Source organism: Mastigoproctus giganteus, chromosome 2 (genome assembly GCF_048544385.1).
Source record: "Mastigoproctus giganteus isolate SK-2022 chromosome 2, ASM4854438v1, whole genome shotgun sequence".
In the NCBI taxonomy this organism is placed as follows: domain Eukaryota; kingdom Metazoa; phylum Arthropoda; class Arachnida; order Uropygi; family Thelyphonidae; genus Mastigoproctus; species Mastigoproctus giganteus.
Window position 1 is genome coordinate 36,657,596 of NC_143576.1, and position 14,509 is coordinate 36,672,104.

General features: G+C 35.2%; 1 protein-coding gene across 1 annotated transcript in view; it reads left to right on the forward strand.

The window, feature by feature from the left end:
- LOC150089268 (uncharacterized) overlaps nt 1-14,509 on the forward strand; it is a 221,698-nt gene that overhangs the window by 57,759 nt on the left and 149,430 nt on the right. The window contains exon 4 of the mRNA XM_090389927.1: nt 7,004-7,066. Within this exon, the coding sequence (XP_090246053.1) occupies nt 7,004-7,066 (63 nt within the window). The remainder of the gene's footprint in view (nt 1-7,003; nt 7,067-14,509) is intronic.

A 14,509-nucleotide genomic window follows, 5' to 3' on the forward strand; every position in this document is an offset into this window, starting at 1 on the left:
GTGTTCCTAGCATTAGTGTACATGCAAGTATACACTGCGTGTTCTTACTCTTAGTTACCCTAACACAGCCAGCGCATGTATTGATTTGTCCCATGATAAATTATAGCAGGGCCTGAAATCCCAGACATCTTGCTTTCCAGGCTGCTGCATGTTTGTTTGTTTGTTTGGTTGGGGATTTATTAGGCTTATTGGCATCTATGGCCATAGTGTGCCAGCTGCTGCATGTACCAATAGTAGTAATGCAAGAATCACTTTCACCTCTGCCTGTGGCTCTAGTTAAACTTTTAGTCCCTGTATCTCTCCCCCCCCCCCAAGCTAGCAGTTTTCCAACCCACTTATCACTGCCTTGATAGCATCAGTAAATTTTCTTGCACACCTTCTATTCAAGTGTATTTTATCTCTGTAACAAGCACAGACCACGCTGGGAAAAATTCTACCACATAAGCCTTGGACATTCTCTCAAGGGCTGAATTGATTGACAAGGCTCTCGACATAAACTCCTTCCTATCATGTCTGGTAACAATTCAGACACTTTCACAATCAATCTTAACTCGCTACTTTTTGCCAACATTGCCCTGTACAGGGCAATGTTGGCAAAAAGTAGCGAGGCAAACCCCCTCTATTCGCGGTATCTGTATTCGCGGTTTCGCGTATTCGCGATCGCTGATTTAATATAAAATGAAACCTAAAAAATGTGAATTTTAAAGCACCGTGAACATTTTCTGCCATAAAAAACATGGGCGTGGCTAAAATTATCTTTCCCGGTCAAAACAGCGTTCAGTGGGTGGGGGGGGAGAGGGGTGACAAAATCGCAAGCGTGGATGTTTCTCGCTAATCCTTGTTCAGTATGTGTTATGCGCTTGTCATGGAAGGTTTGGTCGTTTGCTTTTAATTTATATGCTTATAAATTGAATAAATTTATCAATTTATAAATTGATAAGCTTACAAAAGTGATAAATCTACCGTTTTGCAGTGTAAAACAGACTTTTTCGAGTGTGTTAACGGAAGAAAGTGACTTTATTGTGGACAAGTTCTTTTTTACCCGTACAAAAATATGGCTATGAATAACAAGGGAAATGTCAAAATATCAAAGAAGGTGATGACATTAGCGAATAAAATTGAGTTATTAGACAAAATTTCTATTGGTGAAAGTGTCTCTTCAGTGGCAAAACATTATAAAATCAACGAGTCAACGAGAAATCAGAAGAAAAAATCCACTGTGGTGTCCGTGAAAACGCGCTAATTGCTTCAAAAATTTGCTCTGTAACTCGTGATGTTAAATTAGAAAAAATGGAAAAGGCTTTAAATCTGTGGATAGAAGACCAAACTCAAAATAAGACCAAACTCAAAATAAAATTCTGTTATGTTCAACTCATCATTCGTGAAAAGGCAAAACTTCTTTATCAATACTTTAGCGAAACTGGTGATAGCCAGTTTATTAAATTAAATTAAATTAAATTAAATGTAATATTAAATATTACATTTAATATTAAATTATTTCTTATTTTCATTTCGATGCCATATGCTTGCATTTCACTATGTACTGTCTATGTACAGTCATATGAAGGTACATATAATACATACATAGACAAAAATTTAGACTAGTTTTTCTTATATATTTCATACTTTGGAACGGAACCCCTTTATTACTATGGGAGCCATAACTCAGTATTCGCGACATTTCCCAGGAACGTAACCCCCGCGAATAGCGGGGGTTTACTGTACTTGTTAAGTAAGTCCTCAGATCTCCTACTCTGAATATCATTAGTGCTAATTTGTACAACAGTATTCCATTTTGTGTCCTTAAAAGGGCGCCTCCGTAGACAGGTGGGCAGGAGCAGCAGTGCATAGCACACGCTTCTTGATTAGACCAGGGTTCGAGACTGTGACCACCAAATATGAAGGATGCGGAAAGGTCAGGGAATGACCACCGCATATCCCTGGAGCAATATGGCCTTAGTTGCTAATGCTCCTAAAAACCAAATAACAACAACAGCCCTTAAAAGATAATCTCTTAAGGGCACAAAATCACAATGTCATCTACTTTACCCCCCCCCCCCCCCCCCCCCCCCCACCCCCCCCCCCGCAGATATACCCTAGTGCTATTCCACCTATCCTTCTCTTGCACAACATATTTTCCATTTCCCTGACAAAAGAGGCACCAACAATAACTAGTTCCTGTGGGACCAATGCATTCAAGATTGCCACTGTTGTCTGATGCACGAGTGAGTTCTGGTGTTGATTTCAGCAGCTGAGAGCTTGATGGATGCCCATTTTAATTCCTTCAAGGGCATCTACCCTGCTCTTCAAACTCTTGTAAATGCCCATGAGAACACTGAGTTGGCACCTAACATCTTCACACTCTGAGTTTGACAAGGATATCACAGAAACAATTTTGTATCAATGAAAAGAAATAAAATTATCGACTTTAAAATCATTAATTAATAAATAAAACAACAAAATGTTTACTATAAAAGAAAATATATTTGAACATAGATTATCCTTTTGAAAGCATATTTTATTTTAAAAAATATGGTATAGTAGGCAAAGCGTGTTAATTTTCATGTTAGTGTGTCAATTTTTGTGTTCAGTAATAATTATCTTTATTTTTCATGCATTAATAATAATTCAGTTTTATTCCAATTTAATTTGTTTCTTTTCTTTTCTTTTCTTTTTTTTTTTCCAAAAGTCCACTTATGGAAATGTTTCTAGAGGGGAAAGACCTAAATTTTGTTATGGTCCCACATATGCTTTACTCTATTTTTTTTAAAGTATTATCATTATTTTTTTTTTATTAAAATGCATTTACATTCTATACCTTCGATTATGACAGTGGTGAAGAAAAAAAAAAAAGGATTTGCACGTGATCATTTAGGAATGTAAAGCATAAAGCCTCTACTGATATATATATTTTTTACCACATATTTCAAAGTAGCAATTCTGTAGTAATTAAAAAAAAAAAAAATGATTGGATGAATCCTGTAAATGAGATGAAAGAAACTCTTACTGTGTTTCTTAAGCTTAATGGATGGATATAGCATGCTTGTGAAGTCTTTTTTTTTTTTTTTTTTTTTTCTCCTTCTACTTCTTTAGGGAGAAAAAAATTTTGCACTTTCAGCACTGCAATCTTATTTCTTCAATAACATAACTTACACCGAATTTATGAACATTATTAATATTATTTAAACGCAAGGTTGGTGTAAACTACTAAAAATTTATATAACGGGAAACATATTGTGCAAAAAGGATAGATGAAACAGAACAAAGGTATGTCTGCCAGGGGCAAAGGTTGATGACGTTGTAGGGCAGATATCATCCTTTAAGGGCACAAAGGGTGATATTGTTGTACATGTTGGCATTAATGATATTAAGATTAGGAGACCGGCAGAATTACTTAACAAGTACAAGACAATGCTGAAAAAAAGCTGTGAGTTAGGGTTGATTTTGAAAGTGTCTGCAATTCTGCCCAGACACGATAGGAGGGAGTATATGATGAGAGCCTTGTCGATCAATTCTGCCCTGGAGAGATTGTGCAAAGCTCAAGGGGTAGAATTTTTTTCAGCCTGGTCTGTGCTTGTTAACAGGAGAGACTGCTTCTACAGGGATGGGATACACTTAAATAAAAAGGGTGCAAGAATATTTGCTGATGCTGTCGAGGCAGAGTTAGGTGGGTCGGAAAACTGCTAGATTGGGGGGGATACAAGGACTAATAGATTAACAGTAGCCACTGGCAGAGGTGAAAGTGATTCTTGCACTACTTCTATTGAAATGCAATTGAGCAGCAGCCTGGAAAGCAAGGCAATGGGAATTTTCAGGACTGCTGGGAGTCATAGTGGAACAAGTAAATACATGGGTTGTGTTAGGGTAACTAAGAGTAGAAACACGTGCATGTATACTTGCATGTACACCAATGCTAGGAGTATAGTTAATAAATTCAATGAGCTTGAAGTGCTAGTCAAGATATTAAAGGCAGATATTGTTGGGTTATCAGAGACATTGTGTCACACAGACATAAGTAGTGCAGAACTGGAATTTGGGGAGTACAATGTGTACAGAAAGGATAGACAGGACAGGAAGGGAGGAGGGGTTATGCTATTAGTTAAGAAACACATAAAATCTAAGGAAGTGCATCCAATTGATGTCGGTAGACAATGAATTGTTGAGTCTGTTTGGTGTCACATAAGCACTGGGAAAGGAAAAATGAGAGTAGGTGTGTGTGTGCGTGTTAGAGGCCAAATGAATCTGATTAGTATAAAGAGCAATTGTGCAGAGAAATAGAGTGTACCAGTAAATCAGAGTGTCTTATAATGGGTGATTTTAATTTTCCAGAGATTGACTGGGATTTGTGGGTTGGTCACGCACACTAGCAAGGCTTTTGTGGATTTATTGGATGATTGTTTTCTACATCAGCATGTTTGGGAGGCAACTAGAGGGAGTAATACTCTTGATCTGATTATCAGTAGTGATTCTTCATGCATCAAGAATCTGCAGATAAAGGAACCACTAGGTGGCAGTGATCACAGTGTGCTGAAGTGGGATTTACTCAAACAGGTAACTACCATCAAGGATAAAGGGAAGGGTTTTTGCTTTCGTAAAGGTGACTGTGGCGGTCGTGGTCTGAGACAGTATTTAAATTCTATACAGTGGAACCAACTGATGATGTTACCAACAGGCAATTCAAAATGGGAAGCATTCAAAGAATTAATCTTGGAAGCTACTAGGCTTTTCATACCAACAAAGAAATATTGTTCAAGATTTAGGCCTAAATGGATGTTAGATGAACTAATTAGATGTGTGACAGAGAAGAAAAATTAACTGGATACAAATAAATTAACATGTGACACAGAAGCCTATGATAAATATAAGCTGGTCTGTAACCAAGTTACAAAGGAGGTTAGTCAGGCGAAGGCAGATTACGAGAAATCTTGTAAAAATTGGCCAATCGGATTTTTTGCCTAATAGTGACCTTAGAAAAAAAAACTTAAATCCAGATTATTCGCGCAACAAAATTTCTTCGTGACACCTAATTTGTAAAATGAGTAAAAATGTAAGCGAACAATTGCGTGCTCATATTGCTAATTGTGTGTCCTTTTCTTTACAACTGGATAAATCTACAGACGTCAGTGATACAGCTCAATTGCTTGTTTTTGTTGGTATGTTTTTCGATGATTCTGCCACTAGAGAAGAACTGCTGGGTATAGTTTCGTTAAAAGAACTAGAGGTCTTGATATATTTAACGCATTCAAAAATTTTATTGAAAAAATTAAATTACCACTAAGCTCATATCAATAACAATATAGCTAAAGCAATTACAGGGCATCTTAACGGATTCATCGCATTGTGCCAAAAGGATGATGAACTCCCAGATTTTTTTGAGTTACCACTGTATCATCCACCAACAAGTGTTAGCCAGCAAAAGATTAAATACTAAAAGATTAAATACGTAGCTTTCAAAATCGTAAATTCCACCAGAGGACAATCTCTTCAAAGGAGACTTTTCAAAATGCACCTCGATGAAAATGAACCAGATCATATTACACACAGATGTGAGGTGGCTGAGTCAGATTAAGTTTCTGCAGAGATTTTGAAATTTGCTGAATGAAATTAAAAAATTTGTTGATCAAAGGGAGAAATGATTATCAGCAGCTACAAGATACGGAGTGGTTGCGTGATCTGGCTGTTTTGGCAGATTTTACCAGTAAATTAAGTGATCTGAATTTGGAATTACAAGGAAAAAATAAAAATGTCGGTTAGTAGTATTATCGATTATTAGTATTTCTCCATATAAATATCAATTTTTGGCAATGGCTAAGGATCTCAAAGGGGAAAAAAAAATCAATCATTTTGCAAATATGCAAGATCATTTGCCAAAAATCCTGTTTTTGAATTTAATAATGAGAAATATGTTTCTGAAATTGAGAAAGTTCTGGATGATTTTAAAACCAGATTCAGCGATTTGAAGACATTGTTCAACATATTTTTTATCCACTTAATGTCGACTTAGATATGAAACAAATTGTATAAAAAATCATTGAGGTTTTTCACATGGATAAAATATTACTTGAAAATGAAATTATTACATTGCGAAACGATATCTTCCTAAAAGCCAGATCATCAGAAAAAGCGGCAGTGCGTAGCACACGCTTCTTGATTAGACCGGGGTTTGCACACGTGACCACCAAATACGGAGGATGCGGAAAGGTCAGGGAATGACCACCGCATATCCCCGGAGCAATATGGCTTTAGTTGCTAATGCTCCTAAAAATCAAATAACAGCAACATCAGAAAAAGACTTTTGGAAATATGTTTGCCGAGAAAAGTACTGAAATGTAAAAAAAAAAAAAAAAAAAATGCAGTGAACTTTTAAATTCCTGTTTTGGTTCCATATGGTTGAATCAGCCTTTTCGTATTTGAAACAAACAAAGATGAAGATTTGCTCTACTCTTATAGACTTGCATACAGAAGATTCTTTAAGGTTGGCCTTATCACAGTATATCCCCAATTTTGAAAGCTTGGCAGATAACAACAATTAGCTGACATTAAAACACAAACTTGACATAAATTAAAAATGTAAATATGTATGAACTTAAAATAAGAATTCTGAATTGTATTTAATTTTAAAATTTATAAACAACATTTTTCAATGTGTGTTGATTAACTTTTTTAACCATATGCAATTAAATTTTTGAGATGGTAGGCATGGCACATTTTGAAGAAAAAAAAGTAGATCGCATCACAAATTAAGTTGGGCACCCCTACCCTAGAGTATATCTGAAATCAGTACATTGAGCCATAGTACTTCAGAGTTTTACTGCATTTTATTATTTTGGGGTAAAATCTTTATGGGAATTACTTAAGCGTTAATGATCTTTTTTTAAAGATAATATATGCGATGTCATAGCTCTTAAAATCTTAACCTTTTGTCCATTCTGGGACATTTTTTTTTTTTCCATTTTTTTTGTTCCTCTCATTATTTTGTTTTGTTTATTGTGAATATTTACAGAGAATGACTGGAGAAGAAGCCCGACACAAGACATTACTGAGGGTTCAGAAACAAGACGAAAGGGTTAGTTAATTTTTTTATTATGCATTGATTAAATATGTGAAGTGAAGCTTAGCACATTTTCTGTGTATTTTACACTAGAATAAGTTGGATTGGTGATACAGCAAATTGTGGTTGATATTCATCCATTTGTTTTGGAGAATAAACACCACATTGCTTTTCTATAAATTGAAAACTAATTAGATTAGTATTAGCAGAATGAGTTACTTCATTTTTTTTTATCATTTGTAAAGTGATGGTTATCATATTTTTTGCGTATTTTACACTTTAATAAGTTGGTCAAGTGAAACAGAAATTAAGGTGATGCTCATTCATTATTCATTTCAATTTTTAATTCATTAATTTCTATAGTTTAGAAAACTTAATAAGTATTAGTATTGGCAAAATTATGCACTGAAGCAAAGCTTATACAGTACCAGCTAAAAACTAAAAATAATTAAATACTAATAATTTATCCAAGCCTTTAAATTTATTCAAACTACCTACTGATTTCCACGATAGGTGGAAGTTTATTCCAGCAGTAATTACCTCATTACGAAAAGGTTTGAGATAAAACAATGATGCCAACTTAATCTCTTTGTCTGAATGCAGATTTCTGTATATCTATTCTGTAATCATCCTTTTTCAATTTAAATTTTTATGTCCCATCCCCTTGTGTGTGCCAGTTGAAAAGGAGTAAAGATGCTATCAGTTCTTGGTGGATTCACCAGTTATTTATATTGCATTTCATTCTAGTTGGTAAGGTGGCAAATCTGCCAAGTGTATAACAAATTTTAATCTGGTTAGCCAATAGCAAAGTAGCATAACTTTTTCATCTCACTGCTTTTCATGGCTGAGGTTATGAGATGAACTTGGCATCACTGTTTTATCTCAAACCTTTTTTGAGTTTTTTTGCAAAGTTTGTGAAAGAACTCACTTTTGGCTTACTTTTTTTTTTTTTTTAACAAGTTTTTGGTTTTTGTTGAGATATCAAATCTTTTTGCATAGTTATTAAATTTCAACACATTTACACACTATGTTATATTGGCAGCTAACAACAATTAGCTAAATACCATTTCTTCTCTCTGGCACCTCCATAGCTAGATGGGCAGGAGCAGCAGTGCGTAGCACACGCTCTTGATTAGACCAGGGTTCGAGCCCATGACCACCGCATATCCCCGGAGCAATATGGCCTTAGTTGCTAATGCTCTTAAAAACCAAATAACAACAAATTTCTTCTCTGGGCCATGCAAACAAATTGTCCACGTTGAAACAATGACAAGCACCATGCACGGTCATGCAGAGCACACAAACTAAATGTACATTTACAAGAACATTGTAAAGTTCAATGCGTAGCGCAGTTAATTCGTGCCAAAAAAAATACCACTCTATGCGAAACTGCGCTGATCAAGGTATTATTAGTATGTACAGTGGATTCCGGTTATTTGGGCCAGAGGTTAATCGGGGCAGCCATTTATTTGGGGCAAATCTTAAAAAACAGAACCCAATCGAGAAAATAGCCAGGATTTACTTTGCTTAATTGGGACAAAATGCCGTTTAATCAGGGCAGGAGACCGCAGCACTGAAGATTACCCTATGATTGTCTCCAACCGTACCACGTAGTTCAGTCGGATTTCTGGAGGTCACAACCATAAAACAATAAGAACGATTATTAGTCACCTGTTTATTCGGCTTTTGTGTTTGTGAAATCTATCATAAACTGATAGTAAACTCAATCTTATTGAATTTGCAATAATACCGACAGCTGCAATTCTGTGGTTTGGATCTAAAAAACATTTGGCGTCATTACATTTCTTCTTTCCACTCATATTTGCGTATAAAGGTGTAACGTTTTAAAAAATAATCTTTAATAAAAATACACAGTGAAAAATATTTGTACAGCTTACGCACAATCAACGACCTCACCGCTCGGAATCTAGAGTGTTTACTAATCTATCAAAGCTAGCAGAGTCTGTATATAAAATGGGAGTTGCAACAACAGTCAGCGTAGCCTTGAATCCATAACGCATTGGCCTACGTGCTGGCATTATAATACGTACATACATATCAAATGTATTGGTTCATAACGCAGTTATTTTTTTTTTTTTTAAACATTCCTGTAGTTTTTAATTAATACAAATGGATTGCTTATATTAATTAAAATCTGTCACTCATGCTGCTATTTTAATGCACACAGCCCTAGATAACTTGTCATAGTTTTATTAATTTTTCCATTACTAGGAAAGACTATTCTATAACTGTACCAAATTTCAAGTCTCTAACTTATTGACATTCTTCCATTGACCGGAAATCCTATCCATAGTTTTGCTGATGATAGCACATTGCATTCCACCTTCCAGTTTGAGAAACCTTGCCATGCACAAACAGCTTCAACTTCTCGAAAATCCACTACCAATTCCTTAAATGCTGATAAATCTCCAGTGGGGCATAGATACTTAGTTGATTTTAATCCTTCTAAAACTGAGTCCTGTCTTATATCTTGCAAAAAGGATTCTTCCACTTCTATGCTTATCATCAACAACACTCCAGTTTCTAGTAATTAATGAATCAATTCTAACAGAGTCTCTCCGCACTCTGTCTCATAGATGTTTTGTTTCTACTGCATGATAAAGATACTTCCATCGGTACTGTTCTTCCGAATTGGCTTCTATAATTCCCGCTCTTTCCTTCAAAGCAGTCAGAACACATGCTGCAACCAGTCAACATCCTTTTACTGTCCAACTTAAAATTCACAGAACCAACTTTTCTTCTTCCTCATTTATTCCTTCAACTTCCTTTTCTGGAACAGCCTTCCTTCATACCTATTTCCTGAAAATTACAATCTACAGATGTAAATATTTTCTTTCATCTTCTGAAACTTCAACCCATGAACGGTACCAAGTACTGTAGGTTCTAATACCTCTTGTGTTTGGGGCTTTCATTAAAAAAAAAATCCTTTGTGTACTTTGACATTTTTTCAATGTAAGGAAATCTATCTTGAATACAGAAATGCCCTCATAATTAAGAAAGATGTGGAACTTTCAAGGACACAAAAGGATATTCCTCCCATGAAAGACTTCAGTTCTGTAAATGACAGCATTTGGAAACTAGACCCCTATAAGATACTGAATTCAGTATTTAAAGTTTAAAATGGATTGAGTAAACTAAACACTGATTGCATCATACTCTTTCTGAGATAAATCATCTGAGAAAGAGTGCGATTCAACTTAAGGAGACAAATTTAAATTGAAAAAGCATAACTGTGCAGAAATTTGGTTTCAGTCAGGGAGTTATTGGTTGTTGGAACATATTTTATATGGTGTTGTTAGAAGTGGATAGTTTGAATAATTCTATGGAAGGACTAGATGAACTGTTAGAGGGGATGTGCAGCTGAAGGTGAGTTTTTTTTTTTTTTTTTGTTAATGCTCTAAATTCGAAGGACTTCCAATGAGTTACAACAACTAAAAAAAGAACCCTTTGAAATCTGTGCACCAAGCTCAGGTTGTATAGGTTAAAATTCATGAATTATTGATTTGAATAATTAAGCCACTCCATCAGACTGTTCAGATCTGACCCCAAGTGACAGTTATTTGTTCAGAAACCTCAAGTCTCGTCTTTGTCAAACTCGTTTTAAAGATTATGAAGAGATAAAAAGGTTCTATCTATAAAAATAGATAAAAAAAACACACTTCAGGTTATTAAACCAGGCTTATAAAGCCTGGTTTAATAACCTGAAGTGTGGTTTTTTTTTTTTTTTTTTTTTTAATTAATGGATTAAACTCTGGAACTTAAATCATATTATATATTGAATTTCGGGCTGAATGTATTAAAAAAAAAAAAAAAATTTTTTTTTTTTTTTTTTCTCTGTTCTCAGAACTTTCTGACCACTCCTGGGATTGATTAACAATTTCTCAAATAGATTGAGTAAACAAAATGTTGATAGCATCCATTTTCTTTCTCAGACAACATATATGGAGACATAAATTTAAATTGAAACAGGAAATTTTCAAAAACTTGTTTTCTGCCAGAGAATTGTTGATTTGTTGGAACATAGTTTATTTGGTATTGTGAAAACAAGCAGTTTGAATAATTTGAAGATGGATTGGACTGTTTTTAGAGGGGATGTACAGCTAAGTTTTTTTTTTTTTTTTTGCTGATGCTGTTTTTACTCCCTTGCATCATTTGCCACTTCTCTTTAATACTGAATTTGAAGCTGCTAACTGCTTAGGACTTGAATGAGTTTCAGCATTAAAGAGAACAACAGGAGCACACTTAGCAACATGTTAATTAGATGATGCAGCATGTCATATTTTACCATCATTAAATGCTTACACAGATTACAATGCTATGTAAGCATCATTAAATGCTTACACAGTAAATTCGGGACCAAAAAAAGGGTAGCCTAAGCATTGTAAATGGCACCAATTCATAGGCTGTTGATCCATTGTGGAATGATTGTGGACACATATCTTTAAAATTGTTGGAGAGGGGCTTCACTACCAAGGAAGCATAATACATAGCTCCCAACTCCCCAGATTTGCAATGGAAAAATCCTTCTTCTGTCCCTTTTTTACAGACTGCTACCACAGAGTGCACCAACATTACTTTTAAATTCTTTTTTTACTTGATTTGACCCATCTCACTGTTGTATAGTTGCTGACAACAAATTTCTCCATCTTCTTGCAAAAACTCAATTTTCCTCTGTCTTTTGTCTTTTCCCAAAAAATAAATAAATAAAACTACATTAAAATTGGAGTTTTATATTTAAAATTTTTAACTTCTTGTTTTTGTTAATGAATTGACAGTCAGGTTGTGCTTATGGTAGTCTGGGTTGCAAAAACAGAAATGAAAAATAATAGTTTTATCCATTGTAATGTGTGATATTAATATAACAATGTCTTTCAGTCAGATGCCAAAGAAATAAGATATAAAATTTCAGAAGACATGTTATACAAAATTTTCCATGTATTGTAAAATCTGAAAAGGTAATATGTTTACCTTGTATACCTTATGTAGATGTAATTTTCATTTTCAAGCAGCTGGAAGCACGATATAATCAAACATTTGCAAACAAATAAGTATGACAGCAGTATACATTGCATAGAAAAAAATGCATAAATAGATGTTGCATTTCATGCTGTTTGCTGATGTCTTGCCATGGCAAATATTTATTTGCATCATTTGTTAAAGAACATAATCTTCCTCTGAGTTAGCTGATCATGCAGGCCTGTTCAGAAATGTGTTTCCTAATGGCAAAATAGCAAAAAAAAAAAAAAAAAATTGTGCAAGAAGAAAAATGATGCATTTTTAGTGAAATTACATGGATCGGGAATAAGAGGTAGTGATGTCTCTGAAAAATGTGACATGTCGTATTTAGAAAAATTCCTGAAATTGAAAGCAGCTTGCTTTCAGGGCGAGCACTGGAAGATGAATACACATCTCCAGCAAATATCATCATGCATATTTTTCTGAAGAACCTTGGTGGACATTTACTGCTATCTGAATACTTGGTAGACATTTACTCCTGTCTAGGAAGAAGTGCTAAAATGAAGAATAGATTTAAACAATTTCAATTTATGCATACCACTAACATAAAAAAGATTTTTAAGCATGTGTACTCATTAGCAATCTTAGGTTAAATGTATAACTAGACTGGCAGAAAATGGTGGCAACCTTTGATTTGTTTAAAGAAGATGAATTGAGGTGCAAACTTCAGAAGAAAGCAATCCTAAACAAGCCAAGCCAGCTGATAATTTTAGACATGTTATCATTACCCATGCAAAATGTCTGTTCATATTTCTCTCTTGCAGCTTGAATAAAGCTGCAAGACTTGTTGCTTGTTGTTTTTACAACAAGACTTTGCTTGTTGTAAAAAATAATTGGAAAAAATGAAAAGAAAATAGAACTAATGGAAACAATACCCAAAATTCAAAAGAACAAATTCAACTCAAATTAAATTCCCAGAACCAAGGGAAATATGCAGCTTATATAAACTGAAACCATCATGAGAACTTGGAACAAAATTAGGCCAAAACACAGATTTTCTTAGCCCACTTTGCCAACTGGTGAGATCCCACAGTTGCCCAACCCTGACCACAAGCAGGTGGAGCATCTTGAACAATTTTGAGTCACAAAGCAAAAAAAAAAAGGTGAAGCACTATTGTCACTTGCATTCTCTCTCAGAAATTGCACTTCTCAAAAATTGGCTTGTGGTCAAGTGGCCCTGTTGGCATCAGGGCCACTTGACCAGATATATGCTATGAGAATAGAATTGGAAAAGGTCATTGGCCAACATATGAACATGATTTTCAGTGCAGCCAGGGCTGAAATCATAAATTGTGTGACAAAAATGAATCGGGTTCTGGTAGATTCACATGTATATAACAAGAAGCACCATTCAAAATTCAAGCGTCATCCCGTACAAGGGGGGGACAAAACAAATATGCTACTGCCACCAAACCAAAGATTCAGCAGGCAACTTTTGTAATTCTCAGGGAAACAGATAAAATTTAGTTATTGAGCAATGGGACCACAAAAGGAAAGGTCAACAAAGACCTAAAGACCAAAGTAAAATCTACTAAAATCAAAACCCACAAAATTTGGAATAATGATGTCAAAACTGATGCTGACAGCATTCCTAAAAGCAGCTGTCAGTGAACTGGGCCTGAAAGCCAAAGGGATGAAAACAACTACAAAGGACAACATTAGGAGCAAAAAATTCCTGTGATGTACTCTCCCAAAAGGAGATTTGCCGTACAATTTAATCTTAAATTTTGCATATAAATCTGGTTCATTCTTTTGCAGAACACTGGTTTGTCTTGCCACAAGTTCTTGGAGTGTTACTATTATTATTATTATTATTATTAGCCATATGGTACAAGGAAGCCTGAGGCTTATGCTGCACCAGCCAAAAAAAAAAAAAAAAAAAATCCCGAGTTACCCACTGTGTGTGTGTGTGTTTGTGTGTGTGTGTGTGTGTGTGTGTGTGTGTGTGTGTGTGTGTGTGTGTGTGTGTGTGTGTGTGTGAGAGAGAGAGAGAGAGAGAGAGAGAGAGAGAGAGAGAGAGAGAGAGAGAGAGAGAGAGAGAGAAGGCATCACCAAGAAAGAGAAGAATGATGATATCCAGCTCAGGACCCTGGGTTTGCCAAGCCCATACTCACCAGATGTGAGCCCCCGGGATTGCACAAGTGATCAAGTGACTTAAATTGGGCCCCCTCACACAGACAGATCTGACTTTAGTATTAGCATTAGTTGAGGCATACGATGCAAGAAAGCAAGCTTATACAGTTTGTTTTCTTGCTTTCAGCCAAAAAAAGAAGAAAAAAACCTTCCCATTTCACCCATCCATTTGCTCTAAATGTTTGTCTAGTTCTGCCTTAAATTTATTTAAGATGTCAACTTCTACAACAACAGAATGTGGTTGATTGCTGGAAGTTTGTTCCAGCAATCAACCACCCACTGGCTAAA